The sequence below is a fragment of the Eretmochelys imbricata genome, chromosome 7, assembly GCF_965152235.1.
Source record: "Eretmochelys imbricata isolate rEreImb1 chromosome 7, rEreImb1.hap1, whole genome shotgun sequence".
Lineage (NCBI taxonomy): Eukaryota > Metazoa > Chordata > Testudines > Cheloniidae > Eretmochelys > Eretmochelys imbricata.
In genome coordinates, this window is record NC_135578.1 from 40,520,064 (window position 1) to 40,544,606 (window position 24,543).

General features: G+C 43.2%; 1 protein-coding gene across 4 annotated transcripts in view; it reads right to left on the bottom strand.

Annotated features, from left to right (window-relative positions):
- Window positions 1-24,543, bottom strand: part of ATP2B2 (ATPase plasma membrane Ca2+ transporting 2) — a 330,044-nt gene that overhangs the window by 197,933 nt on the left and 107,568 nt on the right. For all 4 annotated transcript variants that reach the window (XM_077821231.1, XM_077821230.1, XM_077821229.1 and 1 more), the window contains exon 2: window positions 23,879-24,076. In XM_077821231.1, coding sequence (XP_077677357.1) covers window positions 23,879-24,076 — 198 coding nt within the window. The remainder of the gene's footprint in view (window positions 1-23,878; window positions 24,077-24,543) is intronic.

Below are 24,543 nucleotides of genomic sequence, written 5' to 3' on the forward strand. Positions count from 1 at the left end.
GGGACAAACCTAATTTATTAGATAGGAAAGGTTTTATGATTTTGAGTTGTATTGTAGCCATATTTCCACCACTATCCCCATAAGTGCTGGAACTAGGGATGCACTCCTTCACTTGAAGTGGTTTCTATTATATACAGGGTTTACAGTTTGGTTCAATGGCTCTCAGCACTCCTACTATAGAAATTGTTCCAGCAACCCTGACTCTCCCTTGCTTCTAGTTAAATATGTTATCTCTCTTAAATAAACCTATTTATTTTCCAAAACAGTGGTTTCAGGTAAAACTGGAGTACACTGCACCTTTGGGGGCAGAGGATCTTGGATTTCTCTGAGTAGCCAATGTTAGTGGTTGGATATCACAGAGGAATGATTCAAAGAACCGACACAGAAACTAACTTATTTAAACACAAGCAGCTGCTAGCATCAAGCCACTTTGACCCTGACAGGAGCTGTTCCTAAGTCAGAACTTCAGTAAAACATTAAAAACAAATACATAGTTAGTTCAGACCAAATACTTCATAAACACAACCAGATCCTTAGAGTCTGTATCACGGGGACTTTGCTCAGTAAATCCTTGTAAACAAAGCCCTATTCTCTCCCTCTCTGCTTAGAGAACAAAATCATTAACCAGGGTTTACAGGGTGACATTAATTGTCTCTGTAATAGATGCCCATGTTGTTGTATCACTCTGTGGCTTTTTTCAACACATAAAATGTGCTTGTTTCCAAATATATTACTTTTTTTAATGTTTCACTTTAAAACAAGATGTTCTAACCAAGATTATTTTACAGGGAAGTTGTATATAAAAGAGAAACTACCAAAGTGGTGCAAAACAATTCTGTAAAAGGTAATTTCCTCACCCTCCACAGGCGGAATTGACATTCATTTCAACAGAGCTATTACAAATAATCAAAGCACAGCATTTGTGATTTGCTGACTGATTTCTCAAACAATTGTTTTATCATACGTCACTAATTTTAATAGAACATGTTTCTTTGGCTGCCCACCGATGCTAAAAAATATTCAACTGACCAAGTATTTACTGGTTAAGATAGTTTTCAATATATTGCAAACCAGAATAATTAAGCCATTGCAGCTGCAGCAAATCAAATAGTGACCAGGAAGCTAGGAGTTTAAACTGGGCTCCTGTTTTGTTTTGATTTCATTATATCTAGCACCTCCAAAGCTCTTCACCATGAGGTGTTGCTAGACTACATGTACTGGAGTCAGTTCCTTAGATTGAAGTCTCCTTATCACCTTTAGAAAATAATGGCAACAGACCAAATTAATCACTGGTGTCAGTAATTTTCAGTGGAATTCTACTGGGGATAAATTTGGCCTAGAAGTTTTCTCCAGGATAAAAACAAAGATACAAACATTTGCTTCTTGTTTCAAGTCCTTGAGAGTCACAAATGCAGGAGGACTTGGAATGCAGCTTCAATATAACAAAAAGCAAATTACAATTCTTAGAATTCACCAATATCCTTCCATTCGAACACTTGTGTTAATGTTGCAGACAGACAGGCTGCTTATAGACAGGTATTTACTCACTGTATCATCAATTACATAGCTACCCTGCCAGCTATAGCACTTTTCTTTGAATTTGTTTTTTTCTCCATTCACAGGTAGAGGTGGATGGGAAATGTTTTTCTGTCCCTCAAGAAAATTTGAGATTATGAAAATTTTCCTCATCCAGAAACAAGGCAAAAAGTTGAAATTTGCACACACACACAAAAAAATTGTAAACAAAAAAAGTCACAAAAATTTGGATCAGATCACTCTAAATGTTTCATTTTTATTTCAACTTATTTTTGACATTTTTAAATTAACAACTTAAATGTTTAAATGAAGAGTCACTTTGGCCCTAAAAATGGAACTTTTTCCCTTGGACTTTTTTCTCCCCAATTTTTTTTTTTAAACAAGAAATTTGTCAAAATCAACCCTTCTCTGAAAACAGTTTCAGTTATGACGAATCTGCATTCTCTGACAAAAAAACGTTTAATCAAAAAGTCCTGACCATCTCTATGCATAAGCCTTCAAAACATAAGACTGGTCCATAGCAAGCCAGGGCCAAGAGGGAAGGGGACCAGGGAGGCTATAGAAAGACACAAAAGAGATGAGGTCCTCCCAGACATATTTTGAAATATCAGCTGCAATTTCGTGCATTTTAGAATATTTTAAAACATTTCACAACAAACATTTTGTGCCCAATAAACTACATGTCCATCTGGTATTTGCCTGGAATTCTGCAGTAGGGCAGCCTGCATGGGGCAAGCTAGATTATTTTATAATATCAATAGATGAGCACCAAAACCCAGCAAATGTTCCTGTGCATCTCCCATCAGATGCACATGGAAACTTTGTGCATATAAAATAATCAAAAAGCTAAAAACACTAAACAAGCACCCAATCCAGAAACACAACCCAATCCAGAAACAAAACAGCATATTTTTCCATTCGTTTTATAACTAGAAATGCAAATCTCCTTTCCATCCCAGTGCCCCTTCACAGCACTTTCATACTGAAGAAGGTCTAGATTATTTTTAAAAATGTACATGTAGTGTTCATAATGGTTTAGGCACCTAATTCTAAAAGAAAAACTTAACTTGCCATCTAGCTTGTGTATATTTATCTCTTCACTTTTCTGCCAGTTTAATTCTCCTTTCCTTTTCTGCTTTATTGCCTCTCTCCATCCTATTGTTATCATCTCCCTCACTTAGCTCCAACCTTCATTGTCCCCTTCTCTTTCACCCATCTTGAATCTCTCTCCCTCTACCACATTTGGAGATCTTTCACAAACTTCTCCCACTCCATGTCTATGCTGGGGGGTGCTTCTCCCATTTTACTACTCTGGGTCTGACCACTTTCTTATTTTCCACTTTTCTGTGGTCCTTTTCCTATCTTCCTGACATGTCCTTTGGTCCTTCTTGCCTCAGTCTGCTCCTTTTTTCGTTCTCCCTTTCTTAGCCCTGAGGTCCCCTGCCTCTAGTCTCCCTATCTATCTCTTTCCTATCTCTTCCCTCCTCCCCTTTCCCTGCTAAGGGACTTTCCAGGCTCTCTACCCCCAACTTGGGCTGTGCATTTTTCAATTAACCCCCTTGGGATGCCTCCTTGTTGAGTTTCCATTCCCACTTCTTAGGATTTTCTCTTCTTCCACTTCTTCAGCATCACTGCACTGTCACTAATTTATTACAGGCATCCAAATAGGAATGTGTTGAGAAAGATGGGGAAGAGTTATCACGCAGTTACAAAATCAGCTCTTGAACTGCACAGTTAATTACTTTTTAAAATCCCACTCTTTGCTATAAAGTTATAATAGGTGAAAAACTGTGTTAGTAAAAGATTAGTAAATTATACTTTAATCTCTTGGACCGGAATGCAAATCAGGCTGAAACCAGAGTTAATTAGAATCATTGCCGGAAAAAAAGACTGAGTTTGTAATGTACAATTGTGGTCTCAACACAATCATATTCATTTTTTTTAAAAACGAAGAACAGATGGATGCTTACTGAAATAGAATGAACGGTGTATTCCAAGGGGCCAGTAGGTCAATATCTAGCATTTTCCCTTTTTATCACATTAAATCTAATTGCAGTGGAATGAAACAATAAAACATGCACATGTATATGCATTTCTCCTCTTTCTAAGGATTCCCTAGGAGGACTCCTGTTCTCCTTTCACTGGATAATCCTTTTTTTAAAATCTCAAGTGTACCCATATGGATTGGAAGTTGAATGTTGTCGCATTCTTTTCTCAAGGGCCTAATAGGATGCCTAATTTTAAACATGTATGTACACTCTTTTAGTTTTAGACATTTTGTCTCAAAGGTCTTCCCCCCCTCCCCCATTGGTTTCTCCATAGAAGAAGTGACAAAGTCTCATCTTCAGAGTTCTGTCACTCTCAAACAAAAAATACCTGTCTTATTTTAGGCATGTGGTGTTAGCTGATCTGGAAACACTAATATATATGAATGATCTGTGTATGGAGGCTTTGTTTTCTGCATTGCATATTTGAAATTCATAAGTAATACCATACAACATAGCACCTATTTTTGAAACAACTTAGTGGCAAAAACATTTCAAATTGAAAAATCTGACAACCGTGCAATCAACTAGAAGTTAAGGCAGGATCTGAAAAGCAAACTACATTCTTAAGCAAATCCTTGAAGTGATTTTTTTTTTGTATTTAACGAAATATTGGGTTGCTGTCACTAAGAACCATATCCTGCTTCACCCAGTCCCAGCCTATGGAGGAGGGAAGCTAAACTGAGGGACTCGGAGCAGACTAGGCAGCAAGCAGAGGCTCCGCACATGGCTTGCTGCAGGACTACATGCAGTCAGACTGTGAGCAGGGGGCAACCCCTTCCCCATTTCAGGACATAAAAAACAGGCAGGAATTGGACACTGTGGCACAGGGGAGCGGGCAAAGGTTCCCCGCACCATAGAACCCCCATGTGGAAGCAGTCTAGACGATCAGTGAGGGCTGGAGGGGGGCAGCAGTCCCTTCCCCATTTCAGGCCATAGAAACAGGGAGGAGTTGGGACACAGTGGCAGGGGGGAGCAGGCACTGGTTCCCTGCTCCATAGAAACCCCCATGTGTTCAGCTCGGAGTCCCGTTTAAAAAAAAAAACCAACAACAACAACAAAAACAATTCCCTGCCACAACTGGAAGGTAGCAGTGAGAGGGACGCAGTATAGAATCATAGAATATCAGGGTTGGAAGGGACCTCAGGGGGTCATCTAGTCCAACCCCCTGCTCAGAGCAGGACCGATCCCCAACTAAATCATCCCAGCCAGGGCTTTGTCAAGCCTGACCTTAAAAACTTCAAAGGAAGGAGATTCCACCACCTCCCTAGGTAACGCATTCCAGTGCTTCACCACCCTCCTAGTGAAAAAGTTTTTCCTAATATCCAACCTAAACCTCCTCCACTGCAACTTGAGACCATTACTCCTTGTTCTGTCATCTGCTACCACTGAGAACAGTCTAAATCCATCCTCTTTGGAACCCCCTTTCAGGTAGTTGAAAGCAGCTATCAAATCCCCCCTCATTCTTCTCCTCCTCAGACTAAACAATGCCAGTTCCCTCAGCCTCTCCTCATAAGTCATGTGTTCCAGTCCCCTAATCATTTTTGTTGCCCTCTACTGGATGCTTTCCATTTTTTTCACTATTATTATTATTTGACTATTTCATAAATAGTGCTCAATCCACTCCCACATAAAGCCAGACAGTGTCAGGTAGAGGTACAATTTCACATATAGCCCATACAGCGGGGAGGGGGGAAGAAACCTCCCATGCTCATCTGGCAGGTAGGAGAGGGCTCTGGGCAGCTCAATTCAGCCCCAAAAGGCAGTCCAGACAGTTAAGGGGGAGGAAACCTTGCTGTGGCATGGGACACAAGGCCCTAGTAGATTATCTCAGACCAAGTGGGGTCCCCAGAGAGGGCCAGAAGAGAAAGAAAGAGGGGAAAAGACAGAGAAAGCCAAACTAACAAGCCATTCGGTTACAAGCCATTCCTTGTGTCAATCAAGGAGGCAGAAGGGGCAGCAGCTGATAAGCAGGCTCAGCATGACTCCAGAGGGACGCAAAAAGGGGAAAGAAATGGTTTCACAAAAGGGAAGGCTTAATTTTCCTTTTCCTCTGGCACCAGTGGAACAGGGTAGCAATAGAAGAACAGATTCACAAAGGGAGGTAGAGTTCATTTGAGGGGGAATGGATAGAAGAAGGAGAAGGAGGGGGGCAGTGGGTCCCTCTCATAGCAGTTGCAGTGTACATGGATGTTTAGGGAATCATTTTGCAGTTTTTCCCTGGTGTAGCCAGAACACAACAGGAGGGGGGGGAATTTGAATCGCCCCGCCCCCGCAAGTTAGTTTCACTACCACAGAAACCCAGAAAACAATAACATCACACATACGGTGGACCCAGGGCAAGCCAGGGGCACAGTCCATACAGCAGGGGCAAGTGGCTGGGGAAGCCTGGGGTAGTGCACCAGAGTATCAAAGTCAGCCTACAGATTGCCTATCAGGCTTGGGAAAGTGGGGGCTCCAGGTGTAGCTCTCGCTCACCCAACTGAGCTAGCAGCGTCCGATGGGGGCCAGTTAGCATGGAGCTAATATGATTAATTAAATGTATTGCATATGAGGTTGTTTCCACAGCACTACAGGCTGTACAAAGTGGAACAGGTCACACACATGCAGGACATCCCACTCAGGAGCAGGAAGGCCAGTCAGCAATGTGGCCCATTACAGAGGAACAGGTGCTGCGGTACATGCTGTCATTGACAACCCGTCAACTGGCATCCTCCACAATTTCAAATAGCCTTTTGGCCATTACGTTTGTCAGTAGGCTAAATGGCTACCCAGATCCTTGTGGGGGTTTCTTTGTTCGAACGTTTTTGGTGGGATGGTCATATAGAGGTGGACCCAGGGAGGATTCCCGTCATCCCATCAGGGTTTCCACACTCAGGGAGCTCCTTCACATCCTCAGTGTCATATGCACAGGAGGTGTCCCTCTTCAGGGCAGCATTCTTGACAGCTTTTTTTTTTTTGTGGTTTCAGGACCAGTAAGTTAGTTCCTGGGTCCATCAGGGATTCTATGGGAAGTGCTTTGGAATTTCGTGACATAAACTAGCACAAGCATGCTGTGATATTACACTTGTGAAGGTCAAAGACTGATGAAGTTGGCCAGGGTGCATTTGTTACTCTATGGGAAGGTGGCAAGCCTGGGGTCTGCCCCGTTCGGGTGTTGAGGGCCTACATGGCAATAAGGTGGAAGGGAGACGGCCCCGTTTTTGTACACAGAGACAGGAGTCTCCTCATGGCATATCAATTCATTACCATGTTTAGACAGGGGCTAACAATGTTGGGGCTGCCAGCCCATGAATTTGGTTCCCATTCATTCAGAATAGGGGCAACTATGGCAGCAGCGCAGATAGGTATGGAAGCAGATGCTATTCAGGCAATTGGGCGCTGGTAGTCTAATGCATACCAAACGTATGTAAGACCACAGGTGGAAAATCAACGTTAATCAGTTGTGTTCTCATTTCAGATACGGGACAGCCGGCTATACACACAAGGGTGTGGATCTGTGGGCACAGTATTGTGTTTTGGGTGCATAGGCATGCATCCAGATTGCCCAAGGGCTCCCAGCTGGGATTCGGTGGCAAAGCATTACTCAGTTGGGACACACAGACGGGCATGTTATGGGATCAACTGATACCACTGTTGTATGCTGTGAGTGCGCATCGGTGGCCATCGGACACACTGGTGATACACCCGGGAGAAAATGATCTGGGAACACTTAAAGGGGTGGAGTTAATGCTTTGAACTAGGAGGGACCTGAAGCAGATCCTGGGAATTTTTCTGGGCATTAACACTGTCGGGTCAAATATGCTTCAGTGCAGGGTCTGGCTGTGAGTCATGAACCCCGCCAGGGTGGACAAAACCAGGTATGTGAACGGGGAAGTAGCCAAATTCTTGTTGCCTTAGGGGGACACAGTAATTTCACATCCTGGCATATTCTATGTGGCACCAGAGTTATTTCGGAAAGATGGGGTGCATCTGTCAAACGCTGCCATATTTTTGGCTGATATAAAAGAGGGTGTTGAGAGATGTCTGGGAACCCTACTGGCTGTGGGGAGGAGGTCACCAAGCTAATGGATAGCGCCTCCTTGTGGCAAATGTTCAGTTCAGGTACTACATAAATTAAAGCACAAAAGAACGGATAAATGGCTTGGAAAAGGAATTAAGGAGAGATGCTTGGTAATTGAGCAAGCTAGAGGCATTTGAGGACTCCTCTGATTGGTACAGAAGGGAGCCAACCCCCCATCATTATAGTCCACCTTACCCCCCCCACCCTTACAAGGCGGGGGGCGGGGGGTGGTAAGGTCCTGGCAAGGGAATCGGTGGAGGAACCTGGATAAAAGGGTGGGGGCTGGTGGAAGCCCCCACCCCTGGAATTGGCTGGAATTGGAGGTGCCTGGCAGTCGATCTGCTGGAGGGACATGAATGGAAAGATGAGGGGGAGGGACTGGTAAAGCATTTATCCCCCTCCCCCCACAGTTAATAGAGGGGGTTTCACCTGCACTGCACATTTTATCCGCCACATTAGTCCCAGACATCTAATAATAAAGTTGCAGCCTGAATCAACCCATATTTAATGTCTCCTGTCATTCTTTCGGCATAGTCAGCCAATAAGAACCACTTCCTGCTCCAGCCAGGCCCAGCCTATGGAGGAGGGAAGCTAAACTGAGGGACTCTACCAGTACAAGGTGGGGAGGTTGAGGGGGACGGGGTTCAGGTCAAATATTTCCATTTCCATTATATTTCTAGGCTGCTGACTGCTTAATCATTTATACTGACAGAAGGTTTGAAATCTTTCATTTAAAATTTGAGATTCTAAAAAGATTTGTTTTATTGAAGAGTTGAAAAATTATTTGAGCATCCACAGCTTTATTCTTGGAAAATTCTGTTTTGACGGCTTTGAGATTAATTCTTTGATCATATTTTTTGATTGCTGCTTTTCTGTTGTCTCAGCTTCCCCAAGTAATTTTTTTCTCCTTTGATAGTGTGGCTCCAAAGAAGCGTTAATAGTCAAAAATTGTGACAACAATGGGATCAAAGCTGGATCAATGTATTTATTTATTAGCAGAGATGATGAGGACTCAGATTCTAATGCTATATTGCCCTTACACCCCCTCTAATATAGGACCTGCTTTTTCACTGGTTTAGGTTTGTTTAGCATCTGAAAAGGAAGGCCCCTTATGTTAAACACCCTCTATCAACTCATAAAATAATGTATCAGAAATTAGACTTTTATCCCAAAGATTCAGTCATTTGAGACTCGGCTGGAAAAGATGGTAAAAACCAATCTGTCATAATTAAGGAATAAGATCCAATTAACCTGGAATTAATTTCCAAAGTACTAATCTTATATTTTAGAGCAACACTCTGTCATTGGATGGAGGCCCCAAAAATTAAATTCAGGTCTTCCAACCTGTAAATAATAAGAACATAAGAATGGCCATACTGGGTCAGACCAAAGGTCCATCAAGCCCAGTATCCTGTCCTCTGACAGTGGCCAATAGCTGGTGCCCCAAAGGGAATGAACAGACAGGTTATCATCAAGTGATCCATACCTTGTCACCCAATCCCAGGTTCTGGCAAACAGAGGCTAAGGATACCATTCCCGCCCATCGTGGCTAATAGCAATGGATGGATCTTTCTTCCATGAATGTATATAGCTCCCTTTTGAACCCCGTTATAATACTGGCCTTCAAAACACCCTCTGGCAAGGAATTCCAGAAGTTGACAGTGCGTTGTGTGAAAAAGAATTCCTTGTGTTTGTTTTAAACCTGCTACCTATTAATTTCATTTGGTGGCCCCTTGTTCTTGTATTATGAGAAGGAGTAACCAACACTTCCTTATTTACTTTCTCTATACCACTCATGATTCTATAGACGTCTATCATAACCCCCTTAGTCGCCTCTTTTCCAAGCTGAAAAGTCCCGGTCTTATTCATCGCTCCTCATACGGAAGCCGTTCCATACCCCAAATCATTTTCTGCCATTTTTTGAACCTTTTCCAATTCCAATATATCTTTTTTGAGATGGGGCGACCACATCTGCACACAGTATTCAAGGTGTGGGCGTATCATGGATTTATATAGAGGCAATATGATATTTTCTGTCTTATTATCTATCCCTTTCTTGATGATTCCCAACATTCTGTTTGCTTTTTTGACTGCTGCTGCACACTGAGTGGATGATTTCAGAGAACTATCCACAGTGATTCCAAGATCTCTTTCTTGAGTGACAACAGCTAATTTAGACCCCATCATTGTATATGTATAGTTAGGATTATGTTTTCCAATGTGCACTACTTTGGATTTATCAACATGAAATTTCATCTGTCATTTTGTTGCCCAGTCACCCACTTTTGTGAGATCCTATTGTAGCTCTTCGCAATTTGTCTGGGACTTAACTTTCTTGAGTAATTCTGTATCATCTGCAAATTTTCCACCTCACTGTTTACCCCTTTTTCCAGATCATTTATGAATATGTTAAATAGGGCTGGGCCCAGTACAGATCCCTGGGGGACACCACTGTTTACCTCTTCCAAAGTTTTAAAGGAAGGTAGAAAGGTAAACACTTGTATCACTTTACCAGAATTGTTCAAAGTACAGTATTGTTGGGTGAGAAGTTTGCACAGGCAATGTGGAGTCACAGGGCATTTCAGCTGTTTCCCCTCATTCTGTTTTAAGACAAGAAGGTTGCTAAGATTAAGTCATTTGAAGAATTTTGTTAGTTACTGTGGGATTCCTTGATATGAGGCAAAATTGTGAAATAATTTTCATAAGAAAGTCATTGAGCAGGGTTGCTGAATTTTAATTTTCCCTGATGTCATTCATATGACATCTCTAAGGGTAAAATTCTAATCACTTAGGATGAGTTTGTTAAAATAAGGCAATTCTCTATGTTTAAATTTAGCGCCACTTGATATTTTCCATGAAACCAAGAAATAATTTCTTAGCCCTGGTCTACACTCGGAGTTGAGGTCAAATTTACCAGCATTAAATCGATTTAACCCTGCACCTGTCCACATGACGAAGCCCTTTTTTTCGACTTAAAGGACTTTTAAAATCGATTTCCTTACTCCACCCCCGACAAGGGGATTAGTGCTGAAATCGGCCTTGCTGGGTAGAATTTGGGGTACTGTGGACACAATTAGATGGTATTGGCCTCTGGGAACTATCCCATAGTGCTCCATTGTGACCGCTCTGGACAGCACTCTCAACTCAGATGCACTGGCCAGGTAGACAGGAAAAGGCCCGCAAACTTTTGAATTTCAATTTCCTGTTTGGCCAGCGTGGCCAGCTGCAGGTGACCATGCAGAGCTCATCAGCAGAGGTGACCATGCAGAGCTCATCAGCAGAGGTGACCATGATGGAGTCCCAGAATCGCAAAAGAGCTCCAGCATGGACTGAATGGGAGGTATGGGATTTGATCGCTGTATGGGGAGAGGAATCTGTGCTATCAGAACTCCGTTTCACTTTTCAAAATGCCAAAACATTTGTCAAAATCTCCTAGGGCATGAAGGACAAAGGCCACAACAGGGACCCCAAGCAGTGCCGAGTGAAACTTAAGGAGCTGAGGCAAGCCTACCAGAAAACCAGAGAGGCGAACGGTTGCTCCAGGTCAGAGCCCAAAACATGCTGCTTCTATGACGAGCTGCATGCCATTTTAGGGGGTTCAGCCACCACTACCCCAGCTGTGTTGTTTGACTCCTTCAATGGAGATGGAGGCAACACGGAAGCAGGTTTTAGAGACGAGGAAGATGATGATGATCAGGTTGTAGATAGCTCATAGCAAGCAAGCGGACAAACCAGTTTTCCCGACAGCCAGGAACTGTTTCTCATCCTGGACCCGGAGCCAGTACCCCCCGGAACCCACCCAAGGCTGCTTCCCGGACCCGCCAGGCGGAGAAGGGACCTCTGATGAGTGTACCTTTTAAAATACTATACATGGTTCAAAAGCAAGCATGTTTAATGATTCCATCCACCATGGTAGGACACTTTATCTCTCCAGGCCAGTAGCACATACTCAGGAATCATTGTAGAACAAAGCATTGCAGTGTATGTTTGCTGGAGTTCAAACAACATCCGTTCTTTATCTCTCTGTGTTATCCTCAGGAGAGTGATATCATGCATGGTCACCTGGTTGAAATAGGGTGCTTTTCTTAAGGGGACATTCAGAGGTGCCCGTTCCTGCTGGGCTGTTTGCCTGTGGCTGAACAGAAATGTCCCCGCTGTTAGCCACGGGGAGGGGGGAGAGACTAGCACTTTCCCTTTTTTTTTCTCCACCAGCTGCATGTGTTTCAAGGATCACAGGATCTTCTCCTTCCCAAAGGCTAGCGAAGATTAGAAGGTGAAAAAACCACACTCATGATGAAATGTTTTCTGAGCTCATGCTGTCCTCCCACACTGACAGAGCACAGATGAATGCGTGGAGGCAGACAATGTCAGAGTGCAGGAAAGCACAAAATGACCGGGAGGAGAGGTGGCGGGCTGAAGAGAGGGCTGAAGCTGAAAGGTGGCGGCAGCGTGATGAGAGGAGGCAGGATTCAATGCTGAGGCTGCTGGAGGATCAAACTAATATGCTCCAGCATATGGTTGAGCTGCAGGAAAGGCAGCTGGAGCACAGACCGCCACTACAGCCCCTGTGTAACCAACTGCCCTCCTCCCCAAGTTCCATAGCCTCCTCACCCAGACACCCAAGAACACGGTGGGGGGGCCTCCAGCCACTCCACCCCAGAGGATTGCCCAAGCAACACAAGGCTAGCATTCAATAAGGTTTAAAGTTTTAAACTTTTAAAGTGCTGTGTGGCATTGTCCTTCCCTCCTCCACCACCTGGTAGTTATCCCCCCTATTTGTGTGATGAATTAATAAAGAATGCATGAATGTGAAGCAACAAGGACTTTATTGCCTCTGCAAGCGGTGATCGAAGGGAGGAGGGGAGGGTGGTTAGCTTACAGGGAAGTAGACTGAACCAAGGGGCGGGGGATTTCATCAAGGAGAAACAAACAGAATTTTCACACCATAGTCTGGCCAGTCATGAAACTGGTTTTCAAAGCTTCTCTGATGCACACCGCACCCTCCTGTGCTCTTCTAACACCCTGGTGTCTGGCTGTGCGTAACCAGCAGCCAGGCAATTTGCCTCAACCTCCCACCCCACCATAAACGTCTCCCTCTTACTCTCACAGATATTGTGGAGCGCACAGCAAGCAGTAATAACAGTGGGAATATTGGTTTCGCTGAGGTCTAAACGACTCAGTAAACTCTGCCAGCGCACTTTTAAACGTCCACATGCACATTCTACCACCATTCTGCACTTGCTCAGCCTGTAGTTGAACAGCTCCTGACTACTGTCCAGGCTGCCTGTGTATGGCTTCATGAGCCAGGGCATTAAGGAGTAGGCTGGGTCCCCAAGGATAACTATAGGCATTTCAACACCCCAATGGTTATTTTCTGGTCTGGGAATAAAGTCCCTTCCTGCAGCTTTTGAAACAGACCAGAGTTCCTGAAGATGCGAGCGTCATGTACCTTTCCCGGCCATCCCACGATGATGTTGGCGAAATGTCCCTTGTGATCCACCAGTGCTTGCAGCACTATTGAAAAGTACCCCTTGCGGTTTATGTACTCGCCAGCTTGGTGCTCCGGTGCCAAGATAGGGATATGGGTTCCCCTCTATGGCCCCACCACACTTAGGGAATCCCATTGCAGCAAAGCCATCCACTTTGACCTACACATTTCCCAGGGTCACTACCCTTGACATCAGCAGATCTTTGATTGTGTTGGCTACTTGCATCACAGCAGCCCCCACAATAGATTTGCCCACTCCAAATTGATTCCCGACTGACCGGTAGCTGTCTGGCGTTGCAAGCTTCCACAGGGCTATTGCCACTCGCTTCTCAACTGTGAGGGCTGCTCTCATCTTGGTATTATTGCGCCTCAGGGCAGGGGAAAACAAGTCACAAAGTTCCATGAAAGTGCCCCTATGCATGCGAAAGTTTCACAGCCACTGGGAATCATCCCAGACCTGCAACACTATGCAGTCCCACCAGTTTGTGCCTGTTTCCCGGGCCCAGAATTGACATTCCAAGGCATGAACCTGCCCCATTAGCACCATGATGCCCACATTGCCAGGGCCCGTGCTTTGAGAGAAGTCTGTGTCCATGTCCTCATCATTCTCGTCACCGCGCTGACATCGACTACTCACCCGGTTTCGCTTTGCCAGGTTCTGGTGCTGCATATACTGCTGGATAATGCGTGTGGTGTTTAATGTGCTCCTAATTGCCAAAGTGATCCGAGCGGGCTTCATACTTGCCGTGGTATGGCGTCTGCACAGAAAAAAGGCACGGAACGATTGTCTGCCGTTGCTCTGACGGAGGGAGGGGCGACTGACGACATGGCTTACAGGGTTGGCTTACAGGGAATTAAAATCAACAAAGGGGATGGCTTTGCAAGAAACAGAATGGCCCCCTCAAGGATAGATCTCAAAACCTCAAGGACAGAACTCAAAACTGGGTTTAGCAGGCCGTTGATTTCATGGAGGGAGGGAGGAGAAAATGAATACAAAACAAATCTGGTCTATTTCTTGTTTTGAGCCACTTCATCTATCTTTACACATCTTGCTGGCAGCAGACTGTGCAGTATGATCGCTAGCCATCGTCGTCTCCTGGGTGCTCGGCAGAAGACGGTGCAGTATGACTGCTGGCCATCGTCTTCTGCTGGCTGCAGATTAAAAGACAGTGCACTGCCGGTAGGACTGAATTGCCATGAGACGAAACTTAAAAGGGTAATGACCTGGCTGAGTCACTCCCATGTTTGTCCAGGCGCCCCTGACCTCATTGACGTCGGTTAAAAGAGCACCCAGGAATACGACGACGACGGCTACCAGCCATACTGCACTGTCTGCTGCCAAAAGGCAATAAACTGCTGCTATGTAGCAATGCAATACCACGTCTGCCAGCACCCAGGAGACATATGGTGACGGTTAGCTGAGCGGGCTCCATGCTTGCCGTGGTATGGCATCTGCACAGGTAACTCAAGAAAAAAGGCACAAAACAATTGTCTGCCCTTGCTTTCACGGAAGGAGGGAGGGAAGGGGGGCCTGACGATATGTACCCAGAACCACCCGTGACAATGTTTTAGCCCCATCGGGCACTGGGATTTCCACCCAGAATTCAAATGGGTGGCGGGGACTGTGGGAACTGTGGGATAGCTACCCACAGTGCAACGCTCTGGAAGTCGACGGTTGCCTCAGTACTGTGGACGCACTCCACCGACTACATGCACTTATAGCATTTGTGTGGGGACACACACAATCAACTGTATAAAAACGCTTTCTACAAAACCGACTTCTACAAATTCGACCTAATTTCGTAGTGTAGACATACCCTTAGATTATGGGAAGGCCTCTAATTTTACTTTATGCTGTCACCATTTAGTGGATAAGATACTTGAAGCATCTATTGATTTTCACTGTGCAAAAAGAATTATAACTTGCACATTAATTTAACATAGATGTAGAGTTCCTTCAGTATCTGCATAGTCTATAGAGGATTTGTATGCTGTGGAACCAGTAAAATGGGTCCTGAAGTTGGCACTGGTACTGGTGGGGTTTGACCAAAGAGTAGGATATAAATATATGTTTGTGATTTAGGTGGTATTTTGGAACAACATTAATACTGGCCTTATAAAACAAAGAGAATATGGTTATTTTTAGGCAGTCAATACTTTCAAAAATAGAAGATTTAAAAGAAGAACAGATTAGAGTTTTATATAAAAGACAGACTTGAAGGTTAATTTCTTCAGTGTACCAATCTTAGTTACTCCATATTTGATTCGTTCATACACTGACCAATTATTACAGAATCATAGAAATGGGACCCCAAGAGGTCATTTAGTCCATGCCCCCACGAGGCAGGATTAAGTATACCTAGACTATCCCTGAGAGATGTTTGTCTAACCTGTCCTTAGTCACCTCCAGCAACGGGGATATGACAAGCTCCCTTGGTAAGTTCCAGTGCTTACTTTTTTATTCTTACATTAATAAACTTCAGGAATTTGTTTTAATGGCTGGAGAACACTAAGTAATTTGCATCAGTCTCTGAAACTTTGATTCTCGAATCCTAGAATATGAGTTTGATCCCACAAGGTTCTGAATACTCTGATCTCAATCCAGCAAACACTTAAACACATGTTTAATTTTAAGCATAAGTAGCCTCCTTTAGTTCAAGTGATTTAAAGTTTCCTCATGTTTTGAGAGCTATGCAATCGTTTTAGCAAAATTAAAATGCTACATACTATGGGAAAACCCTGTATGCTGATTGCCTGGGTGAAGAGAAGGTAATGCTCTATAAATTTGACTACTGTAATTTCAGTCTTAATTCACTTAAACACTTTGTGCATCAATTCTAACTACATGAACTGAAATTCCTTCGGGGATGCTCAGAATTCCCAGCTGTTTTATTTATTTGATGTTATTTAATCACAGGCTAAAGAAATGGCTCATTAATTACTGCCTTTACTTTTTTTCCCCTTCAACAACTCTCATTAACTCTTTATCCACTGGGACCTAATTTAACTTGTTTAAGGATGTCACATATGATGTCTTTATTGATAAAGGGGTCCTGGTTGACAACAAGGGCTCCAAGGTGCTAAGGTAATAAAAATTAATAATAATATATTCATGTTGGCAGATACTGCATGCATTCTAATACAGTATTTGGTTTTAATGAGCTTTTTTTCCAATGTCTGACTACATAGTATTGACATGTACATGTTGCCTAAATTACAAGTATTTGTTTCTTCAAGGTAGATGATGTGTTAGCTTACATGAGAATCGAGTCCAAGGCTTCCCCAGCAAGCATTTACAAAATTTAAGAATAAGTTGATTTCATCTGAGAAATGAAAACTCAGACAAACCATCAGAGAGAACAGAGTCCATAGAGTGTTTACTTCTTGGAAACATAATATAAGTTTGTAGTCTTAGCAATAACTATAAGAAAAAGATCAATAAGAATTTGGTACTGGAGAAGTGAGAGACTTCAAAGGCCTGCCACCTGCAACTACTAAAGCAAATACATAACACATAAAGCATCAGGTGTTAGATTAAGTTTGTTGGTGTGGTTTTGGGGGAAGGGGAAAGTGGGGGTAGCCAAGGATAGGGAAAATTATACAATACATGGCCAGATTGTCCCTGGCATTTGTGTAGGTGCATAGTGGGGAGCCTTCTGTTCCCCTCCTCTCCCACACTCCCTGGTTGAGAGCTAGGGATTATCAAAGCCTCTGGATTTAGGGGAATGAATGGGAGTGTATGGCTCCCTCTGTAAAACCTAGGGCATGATTCTTCCCCATTGGGGAGGAAGCTGGAGGATACAGGGCTATTTCCTTCCAAACAAAGGAGAGAGCAGCCTGCACACGTCCCCTGCATGCCGCGTAGTAGGGAAAATGAGCCTCACAGAGCTTTCTCTGGGGCAGAACATTGTCAGCATGTGTTGAAGCCATGCCGGATAATGCTGGCTGTTTATTGCTGATTCTTTATGGCAGGATCACCTTTTTAACTCCATCCTAGATATGAGGGAAGTAGAAGTGACTCTTTAGGCAGAGCGAACTGGGGACTAGGACAGAAATGATTGTGCATGGACCCCAAGATCAGACAAGATTTATGTGAAAGCTTGTTTGAGTCACAAATATAACTAAAGCCCCCAGAAGTGGGTATATATTTGGACCAAATGTAGTGTGACTCAGAGCAGTGTGCAAACTTCATTTCCTTGCACATACAAAATGCAGAGAAGTGAGTAAAAACCTCAATGTAGTCCCTGGATTTTTACCAGACTATGTGACATTGCTGATTTTTCCCTTGATGCCTCTATTCTCCTCTATCTACTACCCCACAAATCTCTGAAATGTGCTCTTGTGGCAGAAAACTCAGAGCAAAGACCTTTCTCATAAGCTAGCTGGCCTGCAAAGGAGAAAATAAAACCACTGACTTCTGAATTAAGGAAACCAAAATGTCAGCCATGAAAAGACACTTCCCTAATAGAACTCTGAAATGTCTGGAAGGAATGATGCATCATTAATTTTCTACTGTTCTAAAAATCCTTCTCTTAATATTAGTACTGCGACGGGGCAAGGCCAGATGGCTATGGAAAAGTAGTGGGAGATAGATATATTAGCTCCAGGATAAACAAATCCCTAGTACCAGGATAAGTGAAATGGCAGCTGCTCCAGGTCAATTAAGACACCTGGGGCCAATTAAGAACTTTCCAGAAGGCAGGGAGAAGGCTAGGTGGATTGGGACACCTGAAGCCAATCAGGGACTGGCTGAAACTAGTTAAAAGCCTCCCAGTTAGTCAGGTGGGTGCGCATGTCAGGAGCTGTGGGAGGAAGTTGTGCTGTTGGAGAGACTGAGTGGTACACACCATATCAGCACAAGGAAGGAGGCCCTGAGGTAAGGGTGAAGTGGAGCTTGAGGAAGTGAGGGCTGCTATGGGGGAAGTAGCCCAGGGAATTGTACGTTATGTTTCTAAAAGCTCAGCTACCATAGCTGATACTATTAGGGTCTCTGGGCTGGAGCCCGGAGTAGACGGTGGGCCCGGGCTCCTCCCTGACCTTTGCCCCCTGATTAATCACTGAGACTGGGAGACAACAGAGACTGTGCAAGGAAGGATAACTTCTCCTCATCTCCCCCACTGGGTTATGATGAAAATGGCTCAGTAGACTGTGACTCTTGTCTCTAGAGAGAGAAGGGTTATGTGGAGGGTCACAGTGAGCCTCTGAGACTAGCGAAATCGCCAGGAAATGTGGGACCCACGGAGGCAAGGACAGAGCTTTGTCACAATACCTATAACCTGTACAGGGAAGTCCCGGTATCCATTGTACTTCCACTGTATTTCATACTCACTGAAGTCCAGCCAAGTGTCTGCCACAACTGTTATGTCCCTGCAGACCTAGCGTCAAAGCTTGGAGGGAACAGGATTTCACTTACACAAACTGATTTGGACCTATACAAAATGTTGTACTCCAGTTCAGTTGAAGAATTGGATGGAGTTTCAGACCTGCCTGAATTTCAGCCCAAAACATTCACTCACCCCTAATAAAAGGCCATCGGTAGCCTGTTGGTTTTCGAATTATTGCCTTGAGCAGACAGTTGTACTTATGGCTGCTCTATAGGACTCCCCATGTTCCTTAATTCCATGGGAATCATAACATGACAAACCCTTTCAAAAACTACCACAGTACCCTTCACTTTACACATGGAAACATGTTCAATTACAAATTCAACAGGGAGGCGAGGAGCATTAATGTCAGTTACAGCACAATCATGAGAGCTGGTTGGTGTTTTCTGCTGGAAATATTTTGACTGAGAATGGAGTTTCCATTAAAAATCAGTCCTGCAGAAAATTTCAATTTTTCATCAGGAACCATTAAAAAGAAAAGTATATTGTTTTGGATCAATTTGATCCAAACTGAAATATTAGTTTGTTAAACTGACCCGGAACATTTTGTTTTGTGTCAATTCAACATTAAAACTGTATTTTCCTGTGGTGGTGCATTTTGGGAGCTGTCTAATGCCTCCATTCCCTCCTATTGGCCGTGATCCCTGGCTGGTCTACAACTTCCATGATGCAAAACTGACTGAGTAGTGTGGCGCATCGTGGGAGTCATATGCTTACAGGTTCATTATGGAAGATGTAGTCTGGCCAGGGAGCCCAGTCCATAGGAACAATGAAGGCATCAGGCACCCAAACTACTACTCCCATTTCCAAAAATAAATAAATAAGTTGGTTTGGAATCTTTCATCCTGTGAAAAATTTAAATATTTCACTTTTTTTGCCCCAGCTCAGAACAAAAATGAATGTTGAAATAGGATTTCCTACTGGACAGAAACTCTGTTTCTCACAGCTTTTGTCATTCCTGTTGCTTTCAGACAATGCCCATTTCAATTACTACATTAAGTTACTGGGAAGGTTCAGTAGAGGAGTAAAACTTGGATCCTTGTTCTGCTTGGGGGTGTCTGATCCATTATCCTAGTCACTGATTATAAAATCCTTGTTACACCTATTGCTCTTTGGAAAGCATTGCCCAGGGAATCTCAGGAAAATGAGGGCAGCCAATTGACAGAACACAGGTAAAGGGGACTTCTAAAAGCTCCATACAATAAGAAAAATGGCGCAATGATGTTTTCCATGTTGTTAGAGCAACAGTCCCTAGGCAAATCAAATGTAATTGACAAGTACCATAGAAAACTGACGCAGGTATTTAATCATCTTCACATGACAGCTAGTGCAGCAGGAACCACCACGTTGCAAACATACTCATCTTACCACGTAGCTTGGCATGTCCTTGTGTGGTATGACCCAAGGTTCAGTTCAAGAAACAAGCACATTAATTTGTCAATAGAGTTGTTAAGGCCCTTTGGTTTTGGCTTTTACCAAAAACCTTCCTAAAAATTCCCAGATTTTGAAAACACCAGATTTTTGCCATTTCTACCCGGATTTTATACCTGCTCAAGCTCTCCAGACCCGTCTCCCCATCTCCCCTGGCTACCTTAGTGTGCTTGTGCAGAGGAGAACTGCCAGTTGGTGCCTGCTGCAGCTGCACAGTGGGGGAGCAAGACAATCAGGGAGCCTGCCAAGACCACCAACTACTGCAGCGATGGGCCACAGGGATAAGGAGGCTGCACCCATGAGTTTAGACCCCCTCCTGACCCATTTCCCTTCCCCCCTCCAAGGGCTTGGCACCCCATTTTATCCCCATGCATGCCAAGGACCCTTTCTCTCTACTCCCTCTTCCCCTATGAGTATCTGGACCCAGGGCCCCCCTTCCCCTGTGAGTGCTGGGAACCCATTCCACTCCTCCCTGTGAATGCAGGGCACCCCCACAAATCCCCACTCCTGTGAATAGCTGGGCCTGGGAACGTGTCACTGCCTGGAGAGAAGCCCCCGTCTGCCTCACTTGCCAGTCAGAATCCCTTCCTGTGCCCGGGCCGGGAACAGTCACTCCAATCCGCCAGTGGCACTGGGGAGTGGAGCTGAGTTGCAGTGCGGAGGGTCCCCCTGCTGCTGACAGGTCTCTGCCTCAGTGACTGGGATCTGATCTCTCCTGGCTCCCAGCCTCTGTGGCCCACCTCTGTGACAAGACAGATGGTTTGTGGATGGGGGTTCTGTTGAAGTACTATTCCTTGCTTATGCTCCTTGATCTCTTTCCTGTGACACCAAGCCATCCTTGCATATGACTGCATTTCTGAAAATAACTGTTTTAACAAGGAGTTTTATTTTTTATTTTTGTAATGGAGATGAGAAATAACAGTTTCATCAACAATAAACTCTTACTTTTCTCTATTGATTGCTTTTCTTCTGTCCTCCTGCTCCCCAATAATAACCCTGATATTACCCCGCAAACTGTGAAGTTAATTTTTTGCATTGATTTTCATCCATTCTTTAGTTTTTGAAATAAACACAGATAAAAATCCTTGGGAAAAAATAAAAATAAAAACTGGAAATGAAGGGGCCTTAACTAGGTTATAACAATATTTTTTAAAAGACCTCGTAGGTTCTTTTTACTCAACACCTAATATAGAGACAAATTATGCTTTAAATCTCCAGCTAACATGTTTTTAAAAATGGCTGCTCTTGTCCACAGTAAGAGCAAAATCATGTTTAACTTGTTAGTTGTTTATTTATATGACTTTATATAAGTCCAGTAATTTGAGACATCCCCCCTGAAAAGAAATTTCCCCTCATTTTTAAATGTCTGAAGGAAAAAGGGAAGCCTTACAACATACTTTAAAGGTCAGATTAATACACTTTTACTAACATGATACATTTTCCCCATGTAAACGTAATGTCACAGGGTCAGGCCAGATGGCTAGAGGAGAGTGATCCTATTGGGATCCGGTACAGCAGAGTGATAGAAGGCAGATATATTAGTCCCAGATTATGCAGGTCCATTTTCTCTGGGTAAGGTAACAGGGGCAGTTCCAGAACAAGAAGGAATTTGTTGGAACAAATTCAGGCAGGCAGGCTGATTAGGACACCTGGAGTTAATTAAGAAGCTGCTAGAATCAGTGAGGGCAGGCTGACTAATCAGGGCACCTGAGTTTAAAAAAGACCTCACTTCAGTTTGTGGCATGCGTGTGAGGAGCTGGGAGCAAGAGGTGCTAGGAACTGAGAGTGAGAAGGCGTACTGCTGGAGAACTGAGGAGAATAAGCATTATCAGACGCCAGGAGGAAGATCCTGTTGTGAGGATAAAGATGATATTGGGAGGAGGCCACGGGGAAGTAGCCTGGGGAGTTGTAGCTGTCGTGAAAGCTGTTCCAGGAGGCACTTTAGACAGCTGCAGTCCACAGGGCCCTGGGCTGGAACCTGGAATAGAAGGTGGGCCCAGGTTCCCCCCAAAATCCTCCTAACTCCTGGTCAGAACCAGGAGGAGTTGACCTGGACTGTGGGTTCCACCAGAGGGGAAGGTCTCTAGGCTGTTCCCTGTCCCACATTGTGGATCAGCAGAAACTGCGGGGATTGTTCTCCTTTCTTTTTCCCATGCTGGCCAGTGATGAGGTTAGCTGAGTGACCAGCAGGTTTGAGCCACTAGTAAAAGTGGCCAAACTGAGGGTTGCCGTGAATCTCTGAGGCAAGCAAATCCACCAATAAGCGCAGGACCCACTAAGGCAGAGAGGAACTTTGTCACGGTAGCCAGATCCTTCTAACAAAATGTTACTAACAACCTAGGGAAGGCAAACATGTTAAAGAACACTTAAATCAAATACTGTTATGGTAAAACATGAACCCATTTCCCCATGCTGTGTTGCTGAGTTTTCCAACATATCTTCTGTGTCTCAGACATGTGACTGATTCCCATGGGAATCCCGAACATTTTAAATACAGTATCAAAGCAAAATTCATAGCTTGATGGCACACAACAAAAAAAATCAGTCATAAGTGTATTTTCAAAGATTTTTTTCTTCATAAATTACAAATAAAAATGGGGCCCTAGTCTGCAAATCCTTACTCAAGCAAGTAAAGGCTGCTCAAGCGAATAAAGGGTTTGCAGGATCGAATCCTAGTTTTATATATCCTTCATACAAGCAACATCACAATGTCAAACTATACAGCAATAGTATTAAAAATGCAAAAAACCCTTTAATATCTGTTTCAGTTGGGAAAGAAATTTATCTAACTTCTTTCTCACCTAGGACTCAAATTGCACTCCCATTAAAGTCACTGGCAAAACTGCCAAAGATTCCAGAAAGAGCAGAACATTAGTATGCAACAAGGATATCTCGTTATATATAAAGGAATAATAAATGATAAAAATATGTACATAGTGTATAGTACACTGTATATATGCATATGAATGGAAAAGAAAGAAAGGTCTTTAAGGAATGTAGCCAAAGGACAGTCAAACGAATGAAACAGCATTTCTAGACTATATTTAGAGGAAGACATTCTTCATACATTTGCCAAGTCATTCACATAATTTTACAAAGCATGTCTCATGTAGCTCCACTGGTCTATGAGAGAACTGAAAAAAACCCAAAACAAAACAAAAAAACCGTGGATCATTTGCCTGACATGGTAATTTGGAAATGTGGAGGGGACCCACTCTCATGTACGAGAATTAGAGAGAATTCTCCAGACACACAAACAATTTAAAACTTTCTACCAATACCACAGTAGGACACTGCAGTACAAGATCTGTAGGTAAAGCATGGGATCATGACATAGTCCCTCTCATTTCTCTTTGAATTAGGCTTATTGAGAGCTTAATGGCCAAAAGATTTTTAAAAAGTAGCATTAGAGTAGGTCAGTGAGTGAATGATTAATTGGTCAGATCTTCAGCTAGTGTAAATTGTCATAGCTCAATTCACTAGCTGAGGATCTGCCCCTATGGATCTATGCTGGATGATAAGACATAACTGGTACATAAACTGATTACATGCTCCTTCTGTATTATTTGGTAAATGGTCTTCCAAAATGAGTAAATGCATAAACTAAAGCTGAGCTCAAATGGCCATGACAGAGAATTTAAAAGACATTTTCAAAGAAGCATTATAAGAAAGTTAGGATTTTTCTTTAAATATTTTAATGCATGTCTTGGGATTCAGCAACTTCTTACAGCTCTGCAAGAAAAATGCAAGTTCATGTATCCTTAGAAAAATGTTATCTCTCAGATTTTAAGTAATAGTCCTAGGAGTTAGAAGAAAACAAAAATGCTGACCTAAAAAAAAAATCTCATGTTAGTATCATAGGAAGACAAACAAAGAAAAACATTTAACTCAACACCAGTGAAATTTACAGATAAGTATAAACTGTTTTTACCTTCATTCCCTTCTCCAGGCGGCTGATAAAATGAGAGCCCCAGAGATATGATGGCTGCAATTTCCAAGATTATAAGAGTCACATCCTGTAGCGCTTCCCAAACTAGCTGTAAGAAAGTTTTTGGCTTCTTTGGAGGTATAAAGTTTTGCCCAAAAATAAGCTTTCTTTTTTCTAGATCTGCAGCAGTGCCAGGTAATCCTGTAAACAAATTAAAAACAATTGATTCAAGTGCCATGGAAACAAAAAAATGCCCAAATATATTAGTATTCGAATAAACTGAATTTTCAAAGTAGACTTGCAAGCTTTATCACCTATGGCATATTAGACAGGATAGCAGATTTGCCACTTTTAAACTTTTCGTTTTGCAAAATAGTTCTTTTGTCCCTGTATTCTGAGCAGAGGCCTAAAACATGTTTTCAGAAACTTTTAAGGACACATTATTTAAATAAAACCCCTTACTGTCAGTTATTAATTATATAGTACCCCAAAGTAGTATGTTTACTTTTACGAGATCTAAATATATACAATGGTTTGAAAAGTGAACAATTTTTTAAAAAGTAGATTGTAGAGAGTGCCATCAAAATATAATGGGCAAGGCTGGGACATCTAATGGCAGCTTTGGGACAGCTGCCAAAGAGTACAAATCCTGGTGCTGAGCTCAGGTC